The sequence below is a fragment of the Somniosus microcephalus genome, chromosome 10 (assembly GCF_052327205.1).
Source record: "Somniosus microcephalus isolate GS21.2 chromosome 10, FLI_Smic_1.0, whole genome shotgun sequence".
Classification (NCBI taxonomy): domain Eukaryota; kingdom Metazoa; phylum Chordata; class Chondrichthyes; order Squaliformes; family Somniosidae; genus Somniosus; species Somniosus microcephalus.
Window position 1 is genome coordinate 178219121 of NC_140996.1, and position 21370 is coordinate 178240490.

General features: G+C 43.4%; 1 protein-coding gene across 7 annotated transcripts in view; it reads left to right on the forward strand.

Annotated features, from left to right (window-relative positions):
* Nucleotides 1–2596: 2596 nt before the first annotated feature.
* The window catches only part of cdk8 (cyclin dependent kinase 8), a 253657-nt gene continuing 234883 nt past the window's right edge, over nucleotides 2597–21370 (forward strand). For 3 of the 7 annotated variants that reach the window (XM_085999247.1, XM_085999248.1, XM_085999251.1), the window contains exon 1: nucleotides 2598–3053. In XM_085999247.1, coding sequence (XP_085855373.1) covers nucleotides 2926–3053 — 128 coding nt within the window. In that variant the 5' untranslated portion in view covers nucleotides 2598–2925. Of the gene's footprint in view, nucleotides 3054–5448; nucleotides 5692–21370 lie in introns of those variants that run through there. The other 4 variants (XM_085999250.1, XM_085999254.1, XM_085999258.1 and 1 more) reach the window with 4 other exon arrangements.

Sequence of the window (21370 nt, forward strand, 5' to 3'; positions counted from 1 at the left end):
TATTTCTGATTTCCAGCATCCGCAGTATTTTGCTATCGTATCTGTTTTAGTGATGTTGATTGAGGGATAAGTATTGGCCAGGACACTGGGGAGAACTCATCTTTGTAATATGGGATCATATGCGCCCACCTGAGAGGGCAGATGAGGCCTTGGTTAAACGTCTCATTTGAAAGAAGGCACCTCTGACTGTGCAGTGGGGTGTCAGCCTAGATTTTTGTGCTCAAGTCTCTGGAGTGGGACCCGAACCCACAACATTCAGACTCTGAGGCAAGAGTGCTAACAACTGAGCCATGGCTGACCCTCGCCACCGACTCTATATCCCATCTTGGCCACTGCCTCAGGCTCAACCAGAACGTTCACAATCTCGGCATCCTGTTTGATGCTGAGCCGAACTTCCAATCCATATCCTCTTCATAACAAAGACTGCCTACTTCCACTTCTGTCACATTAGCTCATTTGCCTTACTCATGCTTGTCAGCTCCAGACTTGATTACTGCAATGTTCTCCTGGCCAGCCTCCAATTTTCCACCCTCTGTAAACTTCAGCTCACCAGAAACTCTGCTGCCCAAACTGTATCTCACACCCATCCATGCTGATGTACATTGGTTCTTGGTTTCCCCAATCCCATAAATGTAACATTCTTCTTGTACTGGTTTAAATCCCTTTGTTGCCTTGCTCTTCCCTATTTCTGTAACCTCCTCTAGCCCTACAACCACTCCCCATACTCTAATTTCCTCTGTCTAGCCTTTTGTGCATCTTCCTCCTTGCTTCACCCCACCTTTGACAGTCATGCATTTAGCCGTCTAGGTCCCATTCTCTGGATTTCCTTCCCTAAACCTCACTGACTATCCACCTCCCTCTCTGCCTTAAAGATCCCCTTTTTGACAAGCTTTTGGTCACACCCTACTAATTTTTCCTTCCCTGGCATGGTCCATTTTCTTTATGCCTCTGAAATACCTTCAGAAGTTTTTCTATGCAACATAAATGCAAGTTGTTATTGAATAAAGCTTGAAATCCACAGAATATAAAGGTCTAACAGTCTGATATAAAAACAGCCTATTTTCTATGTATATTATTAATCAATTACATACTGAAATGTTTGCTCACTCATTCAATTCATGCATCATGTAATAACTCAAATTGTAGGAATAAAGTAGAGATGGCTTTGAAGCTTTTTTATGACCAAACTACAAGGACAGAGCATGCATCCGTCATATGAAGGCTTCGTCAACTTCTTAGCAGCCAGATGAACCACGGAGTGAGGAGGTTGATCATACACCGACATCCATTGTTCACTGATCAGAACGTTGTAAAAAAAAGTCAGTGAATGGACCGGGAGATTGTGAACACAGGTAAGACACTTGAGGGAATGCTTGCGAGCCTATCAGATGTTTTGGACTGCTAAATTTTGTCCTAAACATAATATGTGAAGGTTTGATAGCAACCCAAAGCTACTGGAGGTCTGCTTCAACTGGTGGTTTTTAATTCACTTTTCCCCCATTACTGTGAAAAAGGAAAATCCAGACTAAATCTACATTCTCCAAGCAGGCTGAGAGTACTTTGGCCTGTACAAACTGGCAGTGTGTGTATCATAAAAACATAAAATGCTGCAAACACTCAGCAGGTCAGTCAGCATTTTCCCTCTGGGTGAGGAGGAGAGTGGGCAAGTCGGAGGGCCTCCTTTTGGGTTTGCTCCTGGCCTGGTCAAGGTGGCCATCCACAGGTCCAGGTTGGACGTGGCCCGTAGGGGGCGGTCACTCTGGCTGCCTGTCTCTCTTCCGTGGCTTTGCCCATGCTGTGTGATCCTGGAGAAAGAGCACACGGTATCCACCGGTACGCTTGAGGCCCTCCGTGACCGGCGGAGAGCATGATTGACACAGGTGGAAACCTTACTATTTAAATTAAGTTTCCTTTGTCTTTTTAAAATAATTTTGGTTTTATTAGTTACATAAAAACATAAGAATTAGGAGTAGTAGGCCATACGGCCCTTTGAGCCTGCTCCGCCATTCAGTAAGATCATGGCTGATCTTTGACCTCAACTCCACTTTCCCTCCTGATTCCCATATCCCTTGATTCCCCTAGAGTCCAGAAATCTATCGATCTCAGCCCTGAATATACTCAACGACTCATCATCCACAGCCCTTTGGGGTAGAGAATTGCAAAGATTCACAACCCATTGAGTGAAGAAATCCTCATCTCAGTCCTAAATGGCCGACCCCTTATCCTGAGACTATGCCCCCTAGTTCTCGACTCTCCAGCCAGGGGAAGCAACCTCTCAGCATCTGCCCTGTCAATCCCCTTCAGAATCTTGGATGCTTCAATGAGATCACCTCTCATTCTTCTGAACTCCAGAGAGTATAGGCCCAATCTACTCAATAAGGGGCGCTTTTGTTAGATCTTTGTGTTTGATGATAGCTGCAGCTACAAGGGGCAACCCATCCAGTTTCTTCTCAAGGGTTGAATTGAAAGGAGTATCTTCTCTCTGGTCCCAGGGACGGAATTCAACCCGCTCCAGACACTCGCGCGTGGACGCGCACGTCGGACTCAACGGCCGCGCGTTCTTCAACCTGCAGCGCGTGCGCGCGCACTTTTGCGCGAGATCGGCGGGGAAACGGCACGCGCAAACTGGCAGAGTGTGTGTGTGTGTTTTGTTTACGACAGCGTGCGGCAATGCCGTACGTGGGATTGAAGTGTGGTACCGGTGTTGTGTGGAGGGGACTGAGAGCGAGCGAGCGGCGGGGCGACAGCGGAGATCAGAGCGGCGACTGGTGCAGCCGTCCCACATTTCCAGGCCAACCAGCGGCTTATATGGTGCCTCCGAGTGTCACCCAGTCACATCGTGCACCTAAGGAGGGGAGCCGGCTGGCTTCAGTGAGATAATACAATTAATAAAAGCAATAAGAATCTAATCGGCAAGCTTCGAAAATGGACTATGATTTCAAGATGAAGCTGACGACAGAGAGGGAGCGAGTGGAGGACCTGTTTGAATACGAGGGCTGCAAAGTTGGAAGAGGCACTTACGGTCATGTATACAAAGCCAAACGGAAAGACGGGTAGGTGCAGGGCTCAGCACGGTTCCGAGAGCATGTAGGCCACGCTGGTCATTCTTCAGATCGTTTATTGCATGGATTTTAATTGGCGAAGGAGCGAAGCTGTGTTTTCTTTTTGCCAATAACTTTATCGTACGTAACCTGCTGTTTTGAGGTCAAGTCTGTTGCTGGGTTGGTGCAGCTTGTCGAGTCTTTGCGGTTATGTAAGTGAAGAGGCCATTGAGTAAAATAATATTTTTGTATTAATTTCTATATAGAAAGATTTGTCTAATTGCCTGTGTTTGGAAATATGTCAAATAAACCAATCGGGAATTAAGCCTATGGATTTGTACATTTCCTTCATATTTATATAAATTATATTTCATTCCAATTACTGTTTTGTTAAAGTAAACTAAATTAATTAGTCAATAGAAGGTTATTCCTGATCAGCGTTTCAGTTTAGCTGGAAACATTTGAAGCTTGATGTATCCATTTAAATTAATCAAAATGTGCTTTATTCATTATTTGAATACTATTTTGATTCAGATGTTTCTTAAATATTTGAAAGGTCTTAAACCATTCCAGTGGTACAATATATAATTACTAATGTCGTTCATAAAGGTTATTAGTATTAAAATATATAAGCATGATAAATAAAAGGAAAACATTCCCACATTTTCCCCAGCAGGATTAGTAATTTTATAGTGACAACCAGTCTAGTTTCACATGATTACTTTGAACTTAACACTAACCTTGGCAATTGTAAACCTGTTGGAGGAAGTACTTTTTCTTAAAAGAGCCACTGTCTTTAAGCCTGGGGATAGAAATTGTGTAGCATTTTGGTTGTTTTGACTTTGTGCATGCATTGTGGTAATATTTTTGTGACTTTTTTGGTATGATTTACATTATTCTTTAGTGTTCAGTGAGCAATTTCTCTTTGTTTGTCAAACATCTTTGAATATCAGTGCCTGTTTTCAGTTTTCTTCCCTCCTGTCCTGTAGGTGCTGACTTTTTCTAGGGTGTAGTTGCATTAGTAACGGCAGCCTTCTGGCTGCTTGTCCAAGTGACTGTTCAACAATCGTGGAGGGCATTATAGCAAGCTTGATCATTCACATAGATTTACCGATAGGGTAATTATATAGCCATCAGGGGAGAGAAGCTTAGCTGATTTTGCCCCTTCCATTTGGGATGCTGGTATACTGTTCCACCTGCTACCCTGGCTGAAATCTGCTAACGCGCCATAGAGTGTGGATTGAACCTGGGACCTTCTCGTCTGTAGGGTTCAATAATACAGCATACATGCATTTATCTATGAGGGAGCTTCTGTGCCTTTTTTAACAGGTTTCTTTTATTCTAGCTGTGTGTGAAACAACATTGCATCTTTTGTAGCTGCAGCTGTCATCATGGTGAAGTTGAATTGGTCAAATTAATGACATGAACTTGTGAATATATTCATTTTCCCATGTGGATATTTTTAGGTAAGAGGATATTGATAAACTGTAATGACAAAAGGAAATAGGAAAGTACATATTCTACAAGACCTGTTTTAATATCTTAACACTGTGAATGTCTTTGAAAGCATTTTGCACATGTATATAATAGGAATATAGAGCATTGTTGTCCTCTGAAATGACTCAATCTATGCAAATATAAAAAGTACAACATGCTGAACGTAATAGTTAGGTAACATAATTCTGTATATCCATCTGATTTTTTGAACCTATTTGTTTAACAGTACTAAGAGTTTGAAAATTCACTTGGTTGCCTTGCTGTAATGTAAATTTTCAGCATTATTGATCTTAAAATAAGTCCTCTTTTAGTAACCTGTAATTCTGCTAATGTTCAAGTCAGCTCCAAATGTTTAACTGTTGGTTGCAATTGATCCTACTTATGGTTATAGTCGTGATACAATATATGTGCTGCAGTGTGTGAACTCGCTGCAGATTTGCACAATGTTCCTTTGCCTGGTCTGCTTGCGGGAAGTCCCAAGTTTTCAATGCATATGGAAGAATTGGAGTGTTGCAGGTATTGTACAGAAGAAGTTTTGTTGGGAGCGGGAGATGAGATGACCTTGTCCGGGTCTATCATCGCCTGGCACATGAAAGCAATTTTGCATCATATTTCTGTGGTGCTTCGACTTAATTCCTGGATCATATGATCCCAGATATGTAAACCGCCCCAAATATTTCACAGTCTTGCCTGCAATCTCTAGATTAGGTGGATGCACGATATAGTTGTTGAGTGACTGGATTTTTGTTTTCTTCCAGTTGACTTGTAATCCCAAAGGAAGGGTTGAGCCAAGAATGGCAATCATTTTCTGCTAACAGGGCTACATTGACTGCGAAATCTAGGTCCGTGAAGGAATTGCCACCAATAGAGGCTCCATTCATGAAGCGATGAGTGCTGCCCTCTAGAATCCAATCCATGACAGTATGGAAGGAATTTGGAGCGACGAGACACCCCTGTCTGACACGAATTGATTGGAAAAGGCAGACTCTTGTCCCATCCAATCCTTACAGGGTGTTAGTGTCCGAATATAAGGCAGAGTCCTATTGTATGAGCTTGTCGGGGGCGCCAAGGATGGAGAATATTTTCCAGAGGACAGGTCTATACACATAGTCAAACACTGACTTAAGATCAACATAGGCTACGTGTATAGTAGGTAATACTCTTGCCGAGTCAGTGCAAGTATGTTGAGCGTCTGTATTTGTCTCTGGAACTTTGAGTCTTTTTAATTGCTTCAAGTCACCTGTTTTCTGTTTAAAGTGATTTCACTATTATATATGAGCTGATTTATGTAGTTAAATTTAAAACTGCTCTATATATTTGCACTTAAGACTAAACGTTTGTGTTTGTGTATTTGTCTGTTGGGGTGGGACGGTAGTAAATCTGTTATTTATGCTGTACTCTCTTCCCTAGTGAAGGAATATAGCAGCAATAATGGAAAAAAACCCAGCAGTACCATACAGGTCAGATATTATCAATGCTATTTTTCCACTCCATTTCTCCAGCGGTGATATTTAAATGGGAGCCTTCCCTCCCTACTTCAGTTCAAGCTCCTACCACTGGCTTAAAATCCGAGACAGGTCACAGGATGGATAATGAAGAGGAGACTTCAAATCGGCATCAGGAGCCAGTTCTGAAGAGCATTGCCATTTAAAGTTTGCAGTACTGAAGATGCAGAGCAGCAGCAGATAGCAACACACTGGTTCAAATGAAAAAAATATATAAAATGCATTTTTGGACATTAACTGACAAGGTGAGTATTTTGGTGAGTAGACACTTTGTAATGTTGACCTGAAGAAAGAAAGACTTGTATTTATATAGCGCCTTTCACACCCACTAGACGTCTCAAAGCGCTTTACAGCCGATGAAGTACTTTTTGAAGTGCAGTCACTGTTGTAATGTAGGAAATGCCATGTTATACAAGAGTCGTTTTTTGGGAATTATTTGAGTGGAATTTTGGAGTGCATTGTTCTTGTATCTGATCACCTTGCATGGGAGTGTATACTGTATTCACTATAGTATTACGCACACAGGAACAAGAATAACCTGCTGGATCATCAGGGTAGTTCTATCTTTCAATTCCAATTGCCTGCCTTTTAGAATCATAGACCTGGATTTTGCGGTCAGCGGTGAAGGGACGGCACTCGCCCACTGATCTCTCAAAAATCTGCCAACAAAGATCTAGTGGGCTCTCTAGCGTGGATTTCCTCTCTTCCAACATGACTTTGAATTTGGCGCCATCTGTGGCGTCCGTTAACAGTGCAGGCAGCAGGCAAGCTGATCAGCTAATCAGATTGAAGAATTCTCTCAACAAAGCAGGGATTATAATTCACATTTTAATCATTGTACAGAAAGCGAAATAAAGAGTGGGATATACACATGAGATTAAGGTAGAAACTGAAATATCAAACTTTAAAATTAAATTTTTTTTTTTAAATGATGCAATTTTCAAATGTTCTTCTGAGGAAATGAGACTCCACGCTTATAAAATTAGTTTTTCAGGGCCAGAGAGGTTGTTCAACAGTAATTATGACTTCGTACGATGTTAAAAGCTCAGTTACACCTGATTAAACAAGGCGTTTTTATCGCAAGAAAAGAGTATAAAAAGTTCAATTCACTGATTCTGTGCTGATTGCATCTGCGAAGACTGCAACAGCGCACTCTGTGGGGGAGCAGGGTATCACTGACAGCAACTTCCCGATTTCCGCGTTTAACTGTGCATGTGCGGATGCCAGAAGTTGCTGTCAGTTTTACACAGTAATGAAGGCAGGCGCCGACAGTTTCACCGTCATTACAACCAGTAGAATTTTATAGCGCCGAGGAGGTCAGCCAGCCCAGTCAGTTGCATCTGTGCCAGCTCTCTAAAAGAGCTATCCACTTGGGTCCATTCCCTTTCCACAAATCCATAAAAAAATTCTATTTCAATATTTATCCACTTCCCTTTTAAATACTATTATAGATTCTGTTTCCACCACTGTTTCTGGTAGGGCATTCATGTTCTAACAGCTCCGTGTGTAAAACTAAAGTCTCGTAAACTTTCCCTTCCTTGTTTTGTTGATCTTCAGTCATTTTTCTCAATTTATGAGATGCCTCCTTTCAAGACTGAAAAACTCAAGCTTCTCCCATCTTTATTCATCATTCAGACTTCTTACACAAGGGATTGGCCTTCTCAGCACTGTATCCAATCCCTGAATGCATCCCTTGTCTCTTGGTGACTAGAACTCGACACATTACTCACGATGTGGTCTGACTGAAGCAGTACAGTACATGTTTTGCTCGTGACTTCCTCTGACTTGAATTCTACTGTTTTTCAACATTGTGTTGGCTTTGTTGATTGCTGCTCTGAGCTGTCTCCTTCGATCCCACTGCCTCCTAATTTGGTATCATCTGCAAACTTGCCCAATTTGCATTGCATTTCTGAATCCATATTATTGATGTAAATTAGAAACAGTCGTGATTCCAATACTGATCCACTTAGTATTTTCCTCATCTGACACAGCTCCTCTAATACCCATTGTTTTCTATACTTCAACCACTTTCTTATCTGTTCCAAAGATTTTTCATGAATCCCCACTGTTTTGAGCTTAACTAATAACCTTTCATTTGGAAATTTGTCATTCCTTTTAGATGTCTAGGTACACTTGCTATGTTACTTACTCAAGAAGTCAAGATCATTGTTTTGACAGAAAATTCACTTCTAAATCCATGTTGATTGCTGTTAACAAGGTTACTATTGTACAGATAATCAAGTTTACTGATAATTCATTTGATTATTTTACACAGGATTGAAGTAAGACTAATTGCCTGTGACTGTTTTGTCTTTTTTGAACATGTGCACCACTTTGTCCTGTTTGGCACCTTCAATCACTCCCTTATAATTATCAATGACTCTCAAATTTCCTCACTAATCTGGACTATGATTAAGCTTTTAGTCAGCCCTCCTAATATTTCCTATTTTGGCTTCTGTGAAATGCCTTGAGATATTTTACTACATTAAAGATGCTATATAAATGCAAGTTGTTTAAACCGCTTGGGTTTTTCAAATTTATTTTATGTTGATTGACCTCCTCCATGAAAATAACATTCCTGTTCTTGCATATCTTTCTTATCTCTTCAAAAAACAAGCATTTTCCCTTTTCTGCTGACCTGGTGGTCTGTTGCATAACCTGGTGTTCGCTTGATTTGTTATGCATTCGAGATGTCTAACCAGAAATTGTATATTGTGTAACTTTTTAGCTCCCACAGCATCAACTTCATTTAACCCTTCCCCCCCCCCCCCCCCCCCCCAGTTTTCCTGACAAATGAGGCAATATGATAGTGTTTAAAATTATGCAGTGGTAGGGCAGATAGAGGCAGACTGAAGTATCAGCCTTGGCTCAATGGTAATACTTTTTTAAAATTATTAATTCATGGGATGTGGGCGTCGCTGGCAAGGCCAGCATTTATTGCCCATCCCTAATTGCCCTTGGGAAGGTGGTGGTGAGCCGTTTTCTTGAACCGCTGCAGTCCATGTGGTAAAGGTACCTCCACAGTTAGGTAGGGAGTTCCAGGATTTTGACATAGCAATGATGAAGGAACGGCGATATATTTCCATGTCAGGATAGCGTGTGACTTGGCGGGGAAATTGGAGGTGGTGGTGGTCTCATGCGCCTGCTGCCCTTGTCCTTGGTGCTAGAGATTGCGGGTTTGGGAGGTGCTGTCAAAGAAGCCTTGGGGAGTTGCTGCAGTGTATCTTGTAGATGATACACACTGCAGCCACGGTGCGCCAGTGGCGGAGGGAGTGAATGTTTAAGGTGGCGGATGGGGTGCCAATCAAGTGGGCTGCTTTGTCCTGGATGGTGTCAAGTTTCTTGAATGTTGTTGGAGCTGCACACATCTAGACAAGCGTAGAGTATTCCATCACACTCCTTACTTGTGCCTTGTAGATGATGGAAAGTCTTTGGGGAGTCGAGGTGAGTCATTCACTGCAAAACACCCAGCCTCTGACCTGCTCTTGTTGCCACAGTATTTATGTGGCTGCTCCAGTTAAGTTTCTGGTCAGTGGTGACCCCCAGGATGATGGTGGGGGATTTGACAATGGTAATGCCGTTGAATGTTATGGGGAGGTGGTTAGACTGGCACTTAAGTTGCAAGTAACTTTCGCGCCACATATTAGCCCAAGCCTGAATGTTGGCCATCTCTTGCTGCATGTGGGCACGGACTGCTTCATTATCTGAGGAGTTGCGAATGGAACTGAACACTGTGCAATTATCAGCAAATATCTCCACTTCTGACCTTATGATGGAGGGAAGACCATTGATGAAGCAGCTGAAGATGGTTGGGCCTTGGACACTGCCCCGAGTAACTCCTGCAGTGCTGTTTTGGGGCTGAGATGATTGGCCTCTGACAACTATATCCATCTTCCTTTGTGCTAGGCATGATTCCAGCCTGTGGAGAGTTATCCCCTGATTCCCATTGACTTAAATTTTACTAGGGCTCCTTCACTTGGTCAAATGCTGCCTTGATGTCAAGAGCAGTCACTGTCTCCTGCCCTCTGGAATTCAGTTCTTTTGTCTATATTTCGACCAAGGCTGTAATGATGTCTGGAGACGAGTGGTCCTGGTGGAACCGAAAGTGGGCATCAGTGAGCACGTTATTAGTGAGTAAGTGCCGCTTGATAGCACTATTGATGACACCTTCCATCACTTTGATGATTGAGAGTATACTGATGGGGCAGTAATTGGCAGGATTGGATTTGTCATGTTTTCTGTGGACAGGACATACTTGGGCAATTTTCCATATTGTAGGGTAGATGCCAGTGTTGTAGCTGCACTGGAACAGCTTGGCTAGAGGCGCGGCTAGTTCTGGAGCACAAGTCTTCAGCACGACAGCTGGGATGTTGTCAGGGCCCATGGTCTTTGCTGTATCCAGTGTGCTCAGCTGTTCGTTGACATCAGTTGAAGTGAATCGAATTGGCTGAAGACTGGCTGCTGTGATGGCCGGGATCTCAGGAGGTGGTCGAGATGAATCATCCACTCGGCACTTTAGGCTAAAGATGATTGCAACCACTTTAGCTTTGTTTTTTGCACTCACGTGCTGGGCACCAGCATAATTGATGATGGGGATGTTCATGGAAGTCTCCTCCTCCTGTAATTGTCCACCACCATTCACGACTGGACGTGGCAGGACTGCAGAGCTTTGATCTGATCTGTTGGTTGTGGGATCGCTTAGCCCTGTCTATAGCATGCTGCTTCTGATGCATGTAGTCCTGTGTTGTAGCTTCACCATTTGGCACCTCATTTTTAGGTACACAAGGGGCTGCTCCTGGCATGCTCTTCTGCACGTCACATTGAACCAGGGTTGGTCCCCTGGCTTGATGATAGAGTGAGGGATATGCCAGGCCATGAGGTTACAAACTGTGGTGAATACAATTCTGCTGTTGCTGATGGCCCATAGTGCCTCATGGATGCCCAGTTTTGAGCTGCATCTATCCCATTTAGCATGGTGGTAGTGCCACACAACACGATGGGGATGTCCTCTGTGAAGACCGGACTTTGTTGCCACAAGGACTGTGCGGTGGTCACTCCTACTGATACTGTCAGACAGATGCATCTGCAACAGGTAGATTGTGAGGGGACTGGAACAATATTTGAAAAAGATAAATGCAAGAGGGCATAAAGCCAAGTGGCTATCTCTTTCAGAGAGCTGGTACAAGCCGCCTTCTGTAAAATTCTATGTTTCTATGACATATTGACCATAACAATCAGAACTAATTTTTAATATTTTAGCTATTATAAATGCAGTCTGCTGGCAATAACATTTGTCTGGAGTGTGCTCAACAATAAATTGTACCTTCTGCCGAATTAGATGTTTCGAACTGAAATCTTGGCTATGTTCTTCAGGACTTGGCCAGCTCGGTCAGTGGCTGTGCTACTGAACCAATCTTGGTGTTGGGCATTGATGTCCCCCACCCAGAGCACGTTCTGTGCCCTTGCTACCCTCGGTGCTTCTTCCAAGTAGTGTTCAATATGGAGGAGTATTGATTCATCAGCTGAGGGAGGGTGATAGGTGGTAATCTGCAGGAGGTTTCCATGCCCATGTTTGACCTAATGCCATGAGACTTCATGGCATCAGGAGTCAATGTTGAACACTCCCAGGGCTACTCCCTCCCAACTGTATACCACTGTGCCGCCACCTCTGGTGGGTCTCTCCTGCCAGTGGGACAGGACATATCCAGGGATAGTGATGGAGTCTGGGACATTGGCTAAAAGGTATGATTTTGTGAGTATGACTGTCAGACTGTTGCTGTGGGACAGCTCTCCCAATTTTGGCACAAGTCCCCAAATGTTAGTGAGGAGGACCTAGCAGGGTCGACTGGGTCAGATATGCCTTTGTTATGTCCGAATCCAGTGCCGAGGTCGATGTGGGGTGTTCCGTCTGGTTTTATTTTTCGTATTTTTTTGTAGCAGTTTGATAGGCCATTTCAGAGGGCAGTTAAGAGCCAACCACTTTGCTGTGGGCCTGGAGTCACATATAGGCCAGATCAGGTAAGGTCAGCAGATTTCCTTCCCTAAAGGTTATTAATGAACCAGATGGATTTTTAATGACAATCTGGTAATTTCATGGTCACCATTACTGATACTAGCTTTTTATTCCAGATTTATTTCATTAACAGAATTTAAATTCCCTAGCTGCCGTGGTGGGATTTGAACACGTGTCTTTGGATCATTCGTCCACTTCCTGGGCCTCAGGTTTACTAGTCCAATAACATAACCAGTATTCTACTATACTACCATACTCTTGCTTCTGAGTAAGAAGGTTGTGGGTTCAAGTTTCACTCCAGAGACTTGAACACCTAATTTAGGCTGACACTTCAGTGCGGTACTGAGGGAGTGCTGCACTGTCGGAGGTGCCGTCATTTGGATAAGGCGTTTAAACCGGGGCCTTGTCTTCTCTCTTGGGTGGATGTACAAGATCTCATGGCACTATTCGAATAAGAGCAGGGGGTAGTTATCCCTCAACTATCATCACTAAAACAGATTATGTGATCATTATCTCATTGGTTGTTGTGGGACCTTGCTGTGTGTAAATTGGTTGCCGTGTTTACCTACATTACAACAGTGACTACATTTCAAAAGTACTTAATTGGCTGTAAGGTGCTTTGAGATTCCCTGAAGTCGTGAAAGGCGCTGAGTGCGGTTTGAACAGAGTGCTGCGAGTTGGGTGAGTCAGGGAGTTAGGTAAGGAGTGGAAGGAAGAGCTCCCTTGCTTCGCCTTTGTTTTTCCAAACTTTTCACGCTGTTGGAAGAGGCCGGTGTCGGGAGCAGCAGGAGAGTACAGTGAGTATTTAAATGTACTATCGCAGGCTTTTTTTCAAAGGCCGGTCAATCTCTCAGACCAGCGGCGGCGTTCCAGAGCCACGTCACGATTCAAAAAGTGACGTGGGCAAGAGGAAGCAGCTGATTGGGTGAGTACTTATACTACTCTATATAGTTTGATAGTTAAGGTTAATAGTTTATAAAGTTTAGAAGGTCTTAATTTTTGTGGTTATAGTTTCTAAGGTCTCTGTTCTGTAGCGGGGAGTGCTAGTAAACAAGGACCCTTGAGTATATAATTTAATTGTAGTGTAATTAGTGGATTTGATTTGATTTAATTTAAATTAATTAAAGGGTAAGTCATGGCAGCACAGCTCGGCCCCGTGGCATGCTCTGCCCCGTGGCATTCTCCTCCTGCACTATGTGGGAAATCAGGGACACTTCCTGTATCCCTGACGACCATGTGTGCGGGAAGTGTATCCAGCTGCAGCTACTGGCAGACCGCATTGCGGCGCTGGAGCTGCGAATGGATACATACTGGAGCATTCACAATGCTGAGGATGTCGTGGATAGCACGTTTAATCAGTTGGTCACACCGTAGGTAAAGGCTGTACAGGCAGGAAGGGAATTGGTGACTGCCAGGCAGAGTAGTAGGCGCAGGCAGGTAGTGCAGGGGTCCCCTGTGGCCATCCCCCTCTCAAACAGATACACCGCTTTGGATATTGTTGAGGGAGATGGCTTATCGGGGGAAGGCAGCAGCAGCCAACTTCCTGGCATCATGGGTGGTTCTGCTGCACAAGATGGGAGGAAAAAGAGCAGGAGAGCTATAGTGATAGGGGATCCTATTGTAAGGGGAATAGATAGGTGTTTCTGTGGCCGCAAATGAGACTCCAGGATGGTATGTTGCCTCCCTGGTGCAAGGGTCAAGGATGTCTCGGAGCGGCTGCAGGGCATTCTGGAAGGTGAGGGTGAACAGCCAGTTGTCGTGGTGCATATAGGTACCAACGATATAGGTAAAAACCGGGATGAGATCCTAAAAGCTGAATATAGGGAGTTGGGAGGTAAATTAAAAAATAGGACCTCAAAGGTAGTAACCTCAGGATTGCTACCAGTGCCATGTGCTAGTCAGAGTAGAAATAGAAGGCTATTTCGGATGAATACATGGCTAGAGGAATGGTGCAAGGGGGAGGGATTCAAATTCCTGGGATATTGGAACTGGTTCTGGGGGAGGTGGGACCAGTACAAACTGGGTAGGACCGGGGGGAGTGTTTGCTAGTGCTGTTGGGGAGGGTTTAAACTAAAATGGCAGGGGGTTGGGAACCTGTACAGGGAGACAGGAAAGGGAAGCAAGGATAGAAGCAAAAGACAGGAAGGAGAAAAGCAAAAGTGGCAGTCGGAGAAATCAAGGGTGTAAGTCAAACATGGCCAAAGTAAATAATTCTAAAAGGTCTAAGAGTGTTAAAAAAACCAAGTCTGAAGGCTTTGTGTCTTAATGCGAGGAGCATTCGTAATAAGGTGGATGAGTTAGCTGCGCAAATAAATGTAAACGGAAATGATATAATTGGGATTACGGAGACATGGCTCCAGGGTGACCAAGGCTGGGAATTCAACATCCAGGGGTATTCAATATTCAGGAAAGACAGGCAAAAAGGAAAAGGAGGTGGGGTAGCATTGCTGGTTAAAGAGGAGATTAACACAATACAGTAGTAAGGAACGATATTAGCTCTGATGATGTGGAATCTGTATGGGTAGAGCTGAGAAATACCAAGGGGCAGAAAACGTTAGTGGGAGTTGTATACAGACCCTCAAACAGTAATGCTGAGGTTGGGGATGTCATTAAATGGGAAATTAGAGACGCGTGCAATAAGGGCACAGCAGTTATCATGGGTGACTTTAATCTACATATAGATTGGGCTAACCAAATTAGTAACAATACGGTGGAGGAGTAATTCCTAGAGTGTATACGGGATGATTTCCTGGATCGAGAGATCAGGCCATCTTAGACTGGGTATTATGTAATGAGAAAGGATTAATTAGCAATATTGCTGTGCGAGGCCCCTTGGGGGAGGAGCGATCATAATATGGTAGAATTCTTCATTAAGATGGAGAGTGGGGTCCTGAATTTAAATAAAGGAAACTACGATGGTATGAGGCGCGAGTTGGCTAGGATGGATTGGTAATGCTAGAGTCCATTTATAAAAGATGTAATAGCAGAGCACTTGGAAAACAGTGACAGGATCGGACAAAGTCAACATGGATTTACAAAAGGTAAATCATGCTTGACTAATCTACTGGAATTTTTTGAGGATGTAATTGATAGAATAGATAAGGGAGAACCAGTGGATGTGGTGTATTTGGACTTTCAGAAGGCTTTCGATAAGGTCCCGCATAAGAGATTAGCGTGCAAAGTTAAAGCACATGGGATTGGGAGTAAGTTACTGACTTGGATAGAGAACTGGTTGGCAGACAGGAAGCAAAGAGTTGGAATAAATGGGTCTTTTTCCGAGTGGCAGGCAGTGACCAGTGGGGTACCGCAGGGATCGGTCCTAGGACCCCAGTTATTCACAATATATATTAATGATCTAGACGAGGGAACTAGATGTAATATCTCCAAATTTGCAGACGACACAAAGCTGGGTGGGCGTGTGTTCTGTGAGGCGGATGCAGAGCAAGTCCAGTATGATTTGGACAGGTTGGGTGATTGGGCAGATGTATGGCAGATACAGTATAATGTGGCTAAATGTGAGGTTATCCACTTTGGTGGCAAAAACAGGAAGGCAAATTATTATCTGAACGGCAATAGATTGGGAAAAGGGGCAGTGCAACGAGACCTGGATGTCCTTGTGCACCAGTCACTGAAGGCCAGCATGCAGGTGCAGCAGGCGGTTAAGAAGGCAAATGGTATGTTGGCCTTCATAGCGAGAGGATTCAAGCACAGGAGCAAGGATGTCTTGCTGCAGTTGTACAGGGCCTTGGTGAGACCACACCTTGATTATTGTGTGCAGTTTTGGTCGCCTTATCTGAGGAAGGATGTTCTTGCCATGGGGGGAGTGCAGCGAAGATTCACCAGACTGATACCTGGGATGGCAGGAATGACGTATGAAGAGAGATTGGGTCGATTGGGCTTGTATTCGCTAGAGTTTAGAAGAATGAGAAGGGATCTCATTGAAACTTATAAAATTCTAACAGGACTAGATGCAGGAAGGATGTTCCCGATGGCGGGGGAGTCCAGAACCAGGGGTCACAGTCTAAGGATAAGGGGTAAGCCATTTAGGACTGAGATGAGGAGGAATTTCTTCCCCCAGAGAGTGGTGAACCTGTGGAATTCTCTACCATAGAAGGCAGTTGAGGCCAATTCATTTAAATATATTCAAGAAGGAGTTGGATGTATTTCTTAAGGCTAAAGGGATCAAGGGATATGGGGAGAAAGCAGGGATAGGGTACTGAATTTGGATGATCAGCCATGATCTCATTAAATGGTGGAACAGGCTAGAGGGGCCGAATGGCCGACTCCTGCTCCTATCTTCTATGGTTCTATAAATGCAAGTTTTTTCTTCATTTACAATAGTTGAGGGGTTTAGAATGAGGAGCCATAGGTACAAGATTCAATGTAAGAGATTGAGAACAGAGCAGGAGAAACTAATTGAGGCTGTGCAATTCACTTGCAGGGTTAGAGGCAGAAACCGTTTCAGCATTCAACATTAGATTAGATAGATGAATGAAGAAAAAAGGATAAAGGGATATGAGAACAGGGTGGGTAAATCGGTTCGGACTATTTGCTCAGGTGGAAGATAAATGCCGCCTGAACTGGTTGAGCCGTCTTTGCATTTCTGTGAACAGGGCTATATCCCCATCCTTTTTTCTGTGCACACTACCTTTCCTCAACACTATATGCCCCTGAATATTATTCACATTTCAGGATTCTTTGGGCATTTTTTGATGGAAAGAATCTAGGTATGAGTTACTATAAAATGTGTTTTGAGTTAAAGCTGCTTTAAAGGGGTTCGTTTCTCTGGGTTAATTTCTCAGGACAGCCCAAAGCTGGCTTGTGAATCCAAAGTCAGAAGAAAGATGGTTAACATGCTAATTGGTGTGTTTTTCCCCCCACGGACCAAACACTAAGTAGCTCAGTGGCTTGTCTCTGAGATAAACACCTTGGACCCATTATGTGGGGAAAGTTTTGATCTCGTTTTGACTGAAAGTCAGGAATAAAGCCAAACATAAGCATCAAAGAAGGCGGGCTGATTTTTTGGAAACAGTGATGCACAAGGGAGAATTGTTCTGCCTTGGATTGTAGGACAGAATGCTGAGAGGTTGTTCTGTCCAAATTAAATAAGATGACCCACCAAAGTTGGATAACATCATCTGTTCATTTTTTATATATGATTATGTGAACATGAGTTGTACCAATTGAACAAAGTGCCTCTGATCATCCCTTTACTCTGTACATTTTATCTGCTGTGAATTAAAGCAGTTTACAAATTGAATAAAGCTTTGTCTCATCTAGTGTTAACATTTGGAGAGATTGAAAACATTTTCACTTGTGCAAAAGACGTGGCTGTCTGGTCCAGATCACAAGTGGGTTGTATTGTTATTTTTGGGTCCTGCCACTGTACAGGAGATATAGGACAGTTTGAGTCAACTCTCATGAAAGTAAGATGCACAGACTGCTTACAGGAGCGACTGACACCACTGAAACCAGGAAAGTATCTGCAGCGGACCTGAATTTTTAATCGGGCTTTAAACTAAATAGTGGGCAGGGAAGGTTCACGTGAGGGGAAATTTAGGAAGGTAAAGAGAAAGGACAAGGCAATAGTGCAGGGTAGCGATAGAGGTTATGCTAACCAGAGTGTGACAAGAAGGGACAGAGCATACAAGCACAAGAGTGCACCAGCAAATAGGGTCACAGTAGGGAAAAATGGTAAAAAGACAAAATTAAAGGTTTTTTCTGAATGCACGCAGCATTCATAACAAGATAGATGACTTGACGGCACAAATAGAAATAAATGGGTATGATCTGATGGTCACCAGCCATTACAGAGACGTGGTTGCAAGGTGACCAAGGCTGGGAACTGACTATTCATGGTTATTTGACATTTCGGAAGGATAGGCAGAAAGGAAAAGGAGGTGGGGTAGCTCTGTTAATAAAGGATGAGATCAGTACAGTAGTGAGAAATGATCTTGGCTCGGAAGATCAAGATGTAGAATCAGTTTAGGTGGAGATAAGAAATAGTAAGGGAAAGAAGTCACTGGTGGGAGTAGTCTATAGGCCCCCTAACAGTAGCTACACCGTAGGACGGTGTATAAAGCACGGTGGCATAGTGGTTAGCACTGTTGCCTCACAGTGCCAGGGACCCGGGTTCGAATCCGGCCTCGGGTGACTGTCTGTGGAGTTTGCACATTCTCCCCGTGTTTGCGTGGGTTTCCTCCGGGTGCTCCGGTTTCCTCCCACAGTCCAAAGATGTGCGGGTTAGGTTGATTGGCTATGATAAATTGACCCTTAATGTTAGGGGGATTAAATACGTGGGGTTACAGGGATCGGGTGGGATATGTGTTGGTGTAGGGGTTACGGGGATCGGGTGGTATATGTGTCGGTGCAGGCTCGATGGGCCGAAATGGCCTCTATCTGCACTGTGGGATTTCTGTGATCTGTGAAATAATAGGGGCTTGTAAGAAAGGTACTGCAATAATCATGGGCGATTTTAATCTTCATATAGATTGGACTATTCAAATTGGACGAGTTCATAGAGTGTATTCGGGGCGGTTTCTTTGAACAATATGTTGTGGTACCAACCAGTGAACAGGCTATTTTAGATCTGGTAATGTGTAATGAGACAGGATTAATTAATCTCATAGTAAAGGATCCTCTAGGGAAGAGCGATCATAACAATAGAATTTCGCATTCAGTTTGAGGGTGAGAAACTTGGGTATGAAACTAGTGTCATAAACTTAAATAAAGGCAATTACAAAGGTATGAAGACAGAGTTGGCTAAAGTGGACTGGGAAAATAGATTTAAAAGGTAATATAGTAGATAAGCAGTGGCAGACTTTTAAGGAGATATTTCATAACTCTCAATAAAGATATATTCCAGTGAGAAAGAAAGACTCTACGAGAAGGATGAACCATCCGTGGCTAACTAAGGAAGTTAAGGGTGGTATCAAATTGAAAGAAAAGGCATACAGTGTTGCAAAGATTAGTGGTAGGCCAGAAGATTGGGACATTTTTAGAAACCAGCAAAGGATGACCAAAAAAATAATAGAGGGAGAAAATAGATTACGAGAGTAAACTACAGGAAACTTTGTTATATCCGGCACCGAGCTGTTGCCGATCTATCCAAACTGCCGGACATACAAAGTTAATGTTGAAGCATACGGAGATTTTCATCTCCGTATCTGACAACAAACACTGTTGCTTAGCAACAGCTTCAAACAGTCGGCCCGTACCTTGGAAGTGTCTCTGTAGCTTAGCAACAGCTTCAGAGAGACTTTCCAAAGCCCGATTGTTGGAAAAAAAAGCCACGAGAAGAAAAACAACCTAACAGAACGGCTCCTGATTTCTGCCGGTAGATCGAGGTTTCCGGACATACAACTTCTGGATAAACCAAAGTTTCCTGTAGCAAGAAATATAAAAGCAGACAGTGAGAGCTTCTACAGGTATATAAAAAGGAAGAGAGTAGCTAAAGTAAACGTTGGTCCCTTGGAGGATGAGACTGGGAAATTAATAATGGGAAACAAGGAAATGGCAGAGACTTTGAACAAATATTTTGTATCTGTCTTCACAGTCGAAGACACTAAAAGCATCCCAATAATAGTAGATAATCAAGGGGCAAGAGGAAGGGAGGAACTTAAAACAATCTCTATCACTAGAGAAAAAGTACAAGGCAAACTAATGAGACTAAAGGCTGACAAGTCCCCTGGACCTGATGGCCTGCATCCTAGAGTCTTAAAAGAAATGGCTGCCGAGATAGTGGATGCGTTGGTTGTAATCTTCCAAAATTCCCCAGATTCTGGAAAGGTCCCAGTAGCTTGGAAAACCACAAATGTAACGCCCCTATTCAAGAAAGGAGGGGGACAGAAAGCAGGAAACTGTAGGCCAGTTAGCCTAACATCTATCATTGGGAAAATTCTGGAATCCATTATTAAGGAATTAGTAGCAGGATATTTAGAAAATCATAATACAATCACGCAGAATCAACATGGTTTTATGAAAGGGAAATCATGTTTGACAAATTTATTAGAGTTCTTTGAGGATGTAACGAGCAGGGCGGGTCAAGGGGAACCAGTAGATGTAGTGTATTTGGATTTCCAAAAGGCATGCGATAAGGTGCCACATAAAAGGTTATTGCACAAGGTGTTGGGGGTAATATATTAGCATGGATAGAGGATTGGCTAGCTAACAGAAAATAGAGAGTTGGGATAAATGGGCCATTTTCAGGTTGGCAAACTAACTAGTGGGGTGCCAAAGGGATCAGTGCTGGGGCCTCAACTATTTACAATCTATATTAATGACTTGGATGAAGGGACCGAGTGTACTGGAGCCAAATCTGCTGCTGATACAAAGATAGGTGGGAAAGCAAGTTGTGTGGAGGACACAGTCTGCAAAGGGATATGAATAGGTTAAGTGAGTGGGCAAAAATTTGGCAGATGGAGTATAATGTGGGAAAATGTGAGGTTATCCACTTTGGCAGGAAGAATAGAAAAGCGAATTATTATTTAAATGGAGAGAGACTACAGAATGCTGTGGTACGGAAGGATCTGGGTATCCTCGTATATAAAACACAAAGTTAGCATACAGGTACAGCAAGTAATTAGGAAGGCAAATGGAATGTTAGCTTTTATTGCACAGGGGATGGAGTATAAAAGTAGGGAAGTCTTGCTACAACTGCACAGGGCGTTGGTGAGACCACACCTGGAGTACCGCGTACAGTTTTGGTCTCCTTATTTAAGGAGGAATATACTTGCATTGGAGGCAGTTCAGAGAAGGTTCACTAGGTTAATTCCTGAGATGAAAGGGTTGTCTTATGAGGAAAGGTTGGGCCTATGCTCATTGGAGTTTAGAAGAATGAGAGTGGATCTTATTGAAACATATAAGATCCTGAGGGGGCTTGACAGGGTAGATGCTGAGAGGATGTTTCCCCACGTGGAGGAATCTAGAACGAGGGGGCATCGTTTTAGGATAAGGGGTCACCCATTTAAAACAGAGGAGATGGAATTTCTTCTGAGGGTCGTGAATCTTTGGAATCCTCTACCTCAGAGAGCTGAGGAGGCTGAGTCAGTGAATATATTCAAGGCGGAGATAGACAGATGTTTGAGTTACAGGAGAGTCGAGGGTTATGGGGAACAGGCAGGAAAGTGGAGTTTGAGGCCAAGATCAGATCAGCCATGATCATCTTGAATGGCGGAGTAGACTCGAGGGGCCGAATGGCCTAGTCCTGCTCCTATTTCTTATGTTCATCTGTTCTTATGTTATATTCGTTACCATCCTCTGGAGTTAGCCATGTTTCTGATATTCCTAATACACTGTACATCGTTTCCTGCTGC